Raw genomic sequence first — 9,544 nt, forward strand, 5'->3', positions numbered from 1 at the left:
ACTCCACTCTTCTTGTGCAGTATTGCTTTGGCAGTACAGGATCTTTTATGATTCCAGACAAATTCTATTTTTTTTTCTAAATATGTGAAGAACATGTCTAGAGGGTAATTTTATTGGGATCATATTAAATTTGTAGATTAATTTGGGTAGAATTGACATTTTGATTATATTAATTCTTCCAATCCAGGAACATAGGATGTCCTTCCACTTTTTTGTATCATTTTCAATTTCTTGTTTTAGTTTTTCTTAGTTTTCCTTGTAGAAGTCTTTGACGTCTTTGGTTAGGTTTATTCCTAGGTATCTTATTTTGGCTATTGTAAATAGAATTGTATTCTTTAATTATGCCTCAGTCTCTTTACTGATGGTGTATAGAAATACAGATTTATGGCTTTGCATTTTCTTGAAAGTAGGCAACATTCAGAAACCTAGGATGGAAAAGGGACATCCAAGGTGGTCAGGAAGTGATTTGCCTAATTAATCATAATCTTTGGTCCATCATAAATGGATCCAGAATGTATAGTTTTAAAATATCTATTTATAAAGTGTCTTATTTTGGGTCCCAGAAGCAACTCGAGAGACAAGAAGTCAATAGAGAGTCATTTGTTTTGGAAGCAACCCCAGCAAGCACCAGTGGAGGCATGGTGGAGTGAGGTAGGGATGGTAAGAAATGTCCAGGTGTCATTTGCTGGTCTGTCATGGCCCACACCTGTTATTCAGCCTCTCAGGCCCTGACAAGATTCACTGAGTCACAATCTGCAATATCCGAAGATCCCCAAAGAATTCATAGGCAAATGAACTTTTGCAAAGAACTGGTGGCAAACATGTGCCCAAGAGCTACTCTACCCTGGGATTAGGGGGCTGCCCCCGCCTCACACCAGTACTTAATTGAGGTGAGCATATAATGTCCATACTTCAGGCCTGCTCTTGTGTGAGAGAAGAAGGAAGCATGTGGTTGAGGTATGTGGGAGCCATGTGCAGATGGGATCAGAAACCACCCAGAAGTCTCATGATAAGGATGGGAAAAGAAATGTAGCCCTTGTACTGGCAGCATAGAGAGCACTGGGCACCTGGTGGGAGCAAGCAGGAGTAGCAGGAGACCCTGAGATAGCTGAGGAGAGATAGCAGTGAGAGCCAGGAGACAGAAACTGCTGGATGGTGTGAGGACAGGGATCAGAGCCAGTGGGCAACAGCTAGTCTGGGATGTAATGCACCCTATAAAGGTGCCAGACAGATTCCAAAGGAACATTCCACAGGACAGTCTGTACTCTTTAAAAGAGAGCATCAGAAAAGAGAGGAAGAGTTGAGGGCCTATCTAGGATTGAAGGGCTCTCCAGGAATAGGAAACTGATGCACTCCTTGATCCTGGGTTGGACCCTGGGCCAGGGAGAATTATAATAAAGGGCATTATTGGGCAGTTGTCAAGGCGGGAGGAAGGTCTGCAGATTGAGTGGCAGAAGTTATCAATGCGATGCTCCTCGCTCTGACTGTGGTCATATGAGGTAGAGGAGTGGGATGTCCCAGAGTCACTCTGCACTGCTTTGGAAAACACGTGTACACACACAGACACACAGAGGGAGAGAGGGCAGGGCACAAGGGTGTGCACTGACAGCTGCTGCATCTGTGAAGATGGGCCACTAGGTTCCCTGTGCTTGCATCTTTTCTGTAATTTTGAAATCATTTCAAAATAAACAGTTAAAACATACATAAAGGGTTGGACTAAGAGAGCCAGATTCCAAATGGCCGACTGTACAGTTTGAGTCTCAGCCCCAGCAACTTAAAAGACAGCTGGTACAGGTGCGTGTGTGCCCCAGAGCCTGACAGGATGAAGAAATGGAGGAGAAGGGATTGCCACATGATTGCACCCCATTGTGGAAGTGCCTTCTCCCTCTCCCTCTGCCTCTGACAATAATAATAATAATAATAATAATAATAATAATAATACATCTCAAAGAATGGTCAAAATAAATTTTTTCTGATAATATTTTTTCACATATTAGTGGTTTTTTGGGCCAGGTGGGGTGACTCTTTTTCCAGCAATTATGTACATTTTTAACATTTTTCCATTATGTTTACTATCTCTTCCATGAGGGAAAGAGACAGGCAGGCAGGCACCCGCAGCATGGTTGTCACACCGTGTCCACCTCAGCCTCCACCAGCATGGATCTCAGGCCCAAGTTACCACACATGCCCTGTGTGTACAGGAAGGTCCCAGGATGTGATCCAGAGACCTTTGTATAGGTCCAGCTAAATTACCACCACACTCCCATCTGGCCTCTATTTTAAATTTTTTTCCCTTTCACTTAACTTTAAAAATTACTTGTGCTAATATCCTACTCTTCCTGTTTGCTACAGCACTCTCATGAATTTCAGTTTTGCTTCTAGCCCTATATCAATGACTCACAAACTGGTCAAATATCCCTGTTTCTAAGTCACTTGTATTCTAGAAAAGTTTTACAGCTTCTTGGGAATGTTTAAGGCATATCTTTGCTCATTTTGTAAACTGTTTTTCTTTAAAATTATAAAGCTTGAGCATGTAGCAGTCGGAAGCAGGGGCAGTGAGGGATGTGTGGCAGTCGAGTGTGCTGGGAATGCCCAGTGCAGTGCACACAACAGACCGCACTCTGCTGGCTCCTGAAGAAGACCAGGCCCCAAGGGTTATGCTGGGCCATACGCAGTAATGACCAGCCCTTGTGGACTCCCATGGTGCCTGGAACTCCTCCCTAATGTGTTTAGAAAAAAAGTTGCTTCTGCTTACAGGGGAAAAAATTTGCAGATCATTGGTACTGAAAACTAATTCTTTTAAACTTAATATTTTAATGCACAGTTTATACAAACCGATGTTCTTTCAATCCCATGGTAGCTTGTTCTTTACAAAGAAGGCTGCATTTGTTTAAGCATGATACCTGTGTAAATTGACTTGGAAAAAAAGATAGCTAATAGCTAAATAATTAAATTAGACTTGAAAGTGTGATACATTACACTCTATAAGTGAGTGTACTTTTTATGAAAAGGTAACTTACAATGGTCAAAGCTGGTTAAAATTTAGGGACAAAAGGTGCAGCACACAACTAGAGCGGGACCCTCCTTCGGACTGTTCCCCGAGGCTCCCGCCCAGCCTTGCCAGGGCTGTGCACCTGGCCTTGCTCAGCCCCTCCTGGCTCTTGGTTCTGAGTATCTGTCTGTCACTGCGTTTGTGGTCTGTGTCCCCACTTCCTCCAGTCCAGAATGCAGTGAACAACTAGGTTTCAGATCAATTTTCAAATAGATTAGCTAGAACTAAAGGTAAAGTGTTTAAAAAGTCAACCGAAGTATTGCCAAACAAGAAAAACAAGTCCAGTGGACTAAAAATTAATTAGAAATAGAGATTCTAAATGTTCTAAGCAGGGGTGAGGGCTAGGAAGGGGAGCAGAAAAGTAGATTAAACATTGCCAGATCACCCCATGCACATATGGGAAATATTACCCCAAAGGGCACACTTCCGTGAACAGGTCAGTATTCTATCAGTTCGGTAGTAGCTTGGTGAGCTGTGGGTGTGGGAGGGCTCTGTTTTCATAAATAGGCCATAGGTATGGACTGACATAGAGGCTGAGATAGGGCCAGGGCGAAGCCAAACACTCTCAGCCCTCTTCCGGGCCTTCTCTACAGAGCGACACCAGCTGGAGGCTTATTCAGGTTAGTCTTGGAGGGATGATGTTGAAGTACAGGCTACTAAAATGGCATTCTGTTCTACTAGCGTTTTCACCAGTTAAGATGAACCCAAGTGAGTCTCCAAATCCCGTGCTGGATTTATCTGAGGACTGCGTGTCTAATGAAGAGACCGTTAATGCTCAGGAAAAGGTAGACTTTTTCCCACCTGTTGAAAAACTGGACCTGAGTGAACTTGGAAAGTCCACTGATTCTTTAGAGCACTGGCCGAGTGAGGAGGAAATCAAACGCTTTTGGAAACTGAGACAGGAAATTGTCGAGAACGAGAAAGCAAAAGTCCTCGAAAATCAGCTCTTACCTGTTGAGCTACCGCCAAATCTCATGGCGGCATTGAACAATAAGGGGAAAGAACGTCCAAAGCCAAGACCCAGTTTCAGGTAAAACTTAAAAGCACAGATGTATTTTCCTATTCTTTGCAAAGTCATAAAATGATTTCGTAGTTATCTTTTAAAACATTAGGTCCATGCTTTAAAACCTTCCTCCCCACGGCTGTCATTTATTACGTAGTGAACACTAGCCCTGTGTTCAGAATTAAAGCTGCCCAGCGCAAGGTCCCTAGGAAAACAGACTCAACACTGCAGGTTATGTGAGAAAAACTCAAACTGGTGGTGAACTCGTGTGTGTGTGTGTGTGTGTGTGTGTGTGTGTGTGTGTTGGGGGTGAGGATGTGTGCACAAATGTGTGTGGTGCATGTTCATGTGTGTGGTGTGCATCTGTGCATCTGTGCACCTGTGTATATATGAGGGATCTTCAAAAAAAATTTAATGGGGAACATATATTATGAAAAGCTGCATGGATTTCAGAAATGTTTTGCACCAAAATAAACTCCTACTGGGACCAGCAAATTGTATAATGATTACATCACTGGACCCCCATGTAGTCAGCCATGATTCAAGTCCTGGACCGAGAGGCTTAAAACTCACGCCGGACCATGTGCATGTGTGCCCAGAATCCCAAGAGGAGAATGGAAGAGGAGGGTTTGCAGCGTGACCATCCCCACTGGGAGGTGATTTCTCGCTTTCTGCTTCTCCATCTCTCTCTGTCTCTCTGGTGAGCACATGTGCCCTATAGCAAAAATCTCTTTCTAAAAAAATAGAAATAAAAATTAAATAGAAAAATGGTTCCTACATTCCATTTCCATGCACTTTTTGAAGTCCTCTTGTATAAACCTGTCGAGGGAGAAAGAGAATGTGGCAAAACTAATGGGTGACTCTAGATCACGCGTTCTCAAGTGGGGTGCTAGCATATCCAAGAGGGCAACAATCAGCTCTCGGGGGTGAGGAAGGTCTTAGCGGTTACAGTGTTTGCGGTCTTCCAAAGCTCTGCTTCACCAGAAGGCATGAACAGATGCACAGCCTGTGGAGTTCAAGCTTCATAGAAGGCTATCAGGAGAAATGTGTCTGAAAAGCTGGGGTGGAGCAATTAAAAACAGGTTGAGAACATGCATGGGTCTACATGAAGGTGTTCAGGCATTTATTGCACTGATTTTTCACTATTCTGTAGGTTTAAACATGAAAACAAAACAAAACAAAACAAAAAACCTCCCCCCTTTCCCTCCATTTATTTATTATAAATAGTAATAATAAGTTGTCTAAGCAAATTGTGGTAAGCTTATTAATAGCAATTTATCATTTTATCAATATATCAGATTTAGATACCAGATTCTAGCCTTTGGAGATTTATTTGGGTGACTTGGGAAGTCGAGGCGGGGAACTGGAGCCCTCAGATAGAAAAACCTTAGAGTAGGGCCCTTGTCCCCATGGTAGAGTGGGTCCTGGAATTGTTTTTTTTCCTTTACTTCTTCTGCACCAGTGTGAGTTTTAAAAAGCCATTCCATACCTCAGTTTCCTCACTTGGTCAAGTTGTTGCAGGAACCCATATATTAGCCATGCCTCAGTCTCCCTACATGGGCAGGCTATTGTGGGGTAGTGTAGCCTCAGTCAACAGTCAGAGGAATAGGCCCTTCCTGGTAGCCTGTAATTTGGGGACACCAGTGTTGCTAGTGGCCTCTACCCAAAGGCCAATGGGCACCATAGGGACAGCAGGCCTGGTAGTGAGACGAATCACTCAGCCTATCTCAGGTAGACCTTCTTCATCTTCCAAAGTAGGACTTTGTCCCATCCATTTCAGTGACAGGGCATGGGGAGACCTTGGGAGAGCAGACCTGGCCCTCCCTGCACATGGGGGCCCTTTATAAATTCTTATTGAATAATGAATGGATGGATGGATGAATAAGACAAAGGCAGGCTGACCCTGCACACCTCATTCCTATGTGCCCTGGAATACCAGGACAAAATGGAGCAGCCCAGTTGAGTTTTAAAGGGAGAAGGTTGTAACCTCCAAATTTCCTACCCATCCAGATTGCTGTTTATATGCAGAGGCCATAGAAATATGTCCTCAGGTAAACAGAGGCTCAGAAAACACCACAGTCACATAGTTCAAAAAACTTTCCTTGAAGGTGCATTCCAAGGGATTAAGAGCTAGATCACAGCCGAGCTCGAGCATGGCATGCACTGAGGAGCCTTGACACGAGTCACACAGCTGGGCTGGATACCAGTGTGAGTGTACTTAGGGAACAGTACAGATAGGCATCGTTGCCTGCAAGGCGATATAGGGATTAGATGGTGGTGTGGGGTAAAACCCGACGCTCTGTGCGATTGACCCATATGGAAGGTTCTGAGTTCACATCTGGAGGCCTCCTCAGTATGTCAGGCACATGTGGGTCCATGCTCCAAGGCTGGCTGAAGGTGGGATGGATAGTGGTAACAGGACTCTCTGTTGGGGGTGCTCTTTTACTGTTTATCATTCATGGAAGAAAGAAAGAAAGAAAATACGCTTTAAGAAAAGAACATTATATAAAAATTATGAGGTAATTAAATAATAATGGTATGGTCCAAAAACCTCAGATTATATTAGGGGAGGGAATAAAAACATTCAGAATGCCTTACACGTGAAGCTCTGGTGACTGGACATCACTGCCCAGCCCGATTTGGCCATCCAGCAGGCCCTGCTTCTACGGCTCCTCCACCTCCTCATGAGAGGAGAATCTGAAGCTGTTTGCTCTTCCAAGTGTAATGCATTAAAAGCACTGACCCCCTAGGGACCAGCAGGTGGCGTGGTGGTTAAGGGTGCTGGGCTCCCACATGGCCGATTGCAGTTCGAGTCCCAGACCTAGTGGCTTGCTTTCTCACTTTCCCTCTCTCTCTCTTTCATTCTGTCCTTCCTCTGGTAAAATTAAAAAACAAATAAATAAATAAGGAAATAAATAAAGTTCAATAAAAAGTTTAGAAAAAAAAAGCACTGACCCCCAGCACACACTCTGTCCCAGGAAACAGGCCACCTGACCTCCTTGTTCTGCTGTAGACAGTTCTCTACTACTTGTGGTGGGCATGGAAGACAAGTGTATCTTAGGACATGTAGTGGGCTGTGCTGGTGGCAACCTGGGTGTGACTGCTCAGAGGTGGCTTCCTGGGAGGCTTGGGCAGGCTTCCAGTTGTGGTGTGCACAGTCATGGTCAGAAGGCCTGTGTCCACGGTTGGCTCTCAGCCCCAGGTGTAGAGCTCCCGTTTCTGGCTCAGTGTTTTCAACAGGTGTTTCCCATGAGGAGACATACTGGAGCATGCTCATCAGTTCCCTTTGGACAGGTGAGGAGAGGGCATCCCCAGCACTGTGACCCCACGAGGTTCCTGGCTATCCCCTCCGCCATCCTGTTGACTTCCCTCACAGGGGAAAGGAGGAGAGTAGCCAACTCTACTGACTGCTTACAGAAGCCAGGCATCTTCTCATGGTCCTTTCTGTCCCTGCCCCCTGGCTCTCCAGTCAGCTGGAAAGGAGACTCCTGACCCTGCCGAAGCATTTCCCAGGATGCCTGAACACCAAGGCACTTTCGAGTCTCCACACCCGACCGAGCTGCTGGCCAGGCCCTTCCTGTTGCTTTTCTGCTCCTGAGAGCCCGATGCCTCTGTCCAGGTCAGACGAGTGCTGGCGTCAGAGTTGAGTGGTTCACTCTGAGGCCTGTGCTTTCCTTCAGGTCCATTTACCAACACCGGGGCTGTTTCTTAGTAATAATTTTAGGAAACAGTTTCTTAAAGATTTCTATTACAGTAGCTACCATTCAGTGGTGGTTATTGGGGACGGGTGTGCTGCTGCGATCCATTCATCTTCGTGACATTTCCTAGAATTAACACACATTAGTGTTATGGATTTGTGCGGGGTAAAACTATGATCATTCTAATGTGCAATCTATCCAGGAGTCCTGCTTTTAATGTTTTAAGTGAATGTTTTGTAACATGGGGTTTCATTTAGATAAGAGTGGTCATCATGATATTGGTAAATATTCAGCTAAAAATGTGTAATTTTAGAAGGAAGGCACCCTCATCCTTCAAGAACACCCTACCTGATCTCTCATCACCATACGAGACAGTAATTCGGGCCAAAAAACTTGAAGAGAGTCGAGTAGCAGCCCTCAGAGAACTCCGGGAGAAGCAGGCTCTGATGGAGCAACGGAGAAGGTGAGTGTCCACAGAGCAGGGCTGAGTGTCTCCATTGCAGTCAGCCATGTCTGCACACCTGGAGTTGGGGCCGGGGGTGTTGTGGGACTGAGGGCCAGCGCCAAGGTTTGATTGCCAGGTCTTCATGGAAGTCGTTAGTTCCCTTTCGTCCTCACTGGTCCTGGTACAGGGTCTAGAAGCTGAGCTGAGCTGCCTGCTGTGGTCTGCAGCTCTGGAGTGAGTGACTCTCTTCTTAGTGGGGCAGATGTTGGTGGGGACCACAGATGGTCTGTCCCTTGTGCCCTTCTTGCCCTGGCCTTGTCGCTCACCTGTCTTCTTTCATGTATTTCCCCCTAATTCTTGTCTTCTTCAATCCCTTCCTCCTTGCCTTTGCATCGTTTACCTGCAGGTCTTTTCTCAGGAACGCTGTCTGGAAAATAACATGGTCGTCAGTAATGTTCATTTTGGTGTTGCTGCTCCCCTCACCCCATGTTGTCTCCCTCCATGGGTTTCTGTGGGTCGGCTCCCTGTCAGGAGGTCTGCTGGGGCCCTGTCCTCAGCATCCTATCTGCCCTCCAGTGCTACTGACCACCCAAGTCCACCCCTCTCCAGGTCCCAGGAGGCCAGCTGGCTGGCATGGACCAGCCACAGCACCCCTGCACCCCTCATCTCTTGGTGAGGGCCAGGAAGGGATCTCAGGGGGAGAGTGAGGGCAGAGTCTTTATTCTCCTAGCCCCTCTGTGAGTTGCCTGGGTTGAGTGAGTTGCACACGGCTGCCAATTCTTGCTTCTCTCTCCTCATGGGTCCCAGCAGCATCTTCCCTTACCTGTCCATGGGCCTAGGGATGGCTACAACCCAACCATGCCTGCCCTAGGCCTCCTGCCTCCTCCCCTTAGTGAATCTTAGGAAGACAGACTGAGGCTGAAGAACCAGCTTCCAGGGGGAGTCAAGTACTAGGCCAACGAGAGCTCTCGGTGACCTCACCCATCCCCAGCCACATGTGAGCACTGAGAAATTCTGCATGACCCTGTGGGCAGTGAGCCCACTGTGTTATTACTGTGGGGCATTCACTGCCACTGAGCAGGACAGTGTAAACAGAGGCCTGATCCTATGATGAGGGATTAAGTAATTCTGCCTAGAGATTGGGAAAGGACTGAAGATTTTTAAAAGGGAAACTCAAGTGTCTGCAAGGAAATTGCCTTATAGACCACAGTCTTTCAGTAGTTTTTCAAATTTCATGAAGAGAAATCTTATGTAGACAATGCCTCATGTCAACGCTCACCATGGCAGTTCAGCTAGTGCCATTCCCTGAAAAGGGCCCCAATGCCTTTACCTTGGCATTGGGGGTC

The 9,544-nt window shown here is 46.0% G+C and overlaps 1 protein-coding gene across 3 annotated transcripts in view; it reads left to right on the plus strand.

Annotated features, from left to right (window-relative positions):
• The window catches only part of LRRC27 (leucine rich repeat containing 27), a 59,896-nt gene that overhangs the window by 24,148 nt on the left and 26,204 nt on the right, over nucleotides 1–9,544 (plus strand). For 2 of the 3 annotated variants that reach the window (XM_006146933.3, XM_006146934.2), the window contains exons 6-8: nucleotides 3,734–4,082; nucleotides 7,525–7,674; nucleotides 8,067–8,216. In XM_006146933.3, coding sequence (XP_006146995.1) covers nucleotides 3,734–4,082; nucleotides 7,525–7,674; nucleotides 8,067–8,216 — 649 coding nt within the window. The remainder of the gene's footprint in view (nucleotides 1–3,733; nucleotides 4,083–7,524; nucleotides 7,675–8,066; nucleotides 8,217–9,544) is intronic. The other variant, XM_014587243.1, reaches the window with a different exon arrangement.

Source organism: Tupaia chinensis, unplaced genomic scaffold (assembly GCF_000334495.1).
Source record: "Tupaia chinensis unplaced genomic scaffold, TupChi_1.0 Scaffold000197_1, whole genome shotgun sequence".
In the NCBI taxonomy this organism is placed as follows: Eukaryota; Metazoa; Chordata; class Mammalia; order Scandentia; family Tupaiidae; genus Tupaia; species Tupaia belangeri.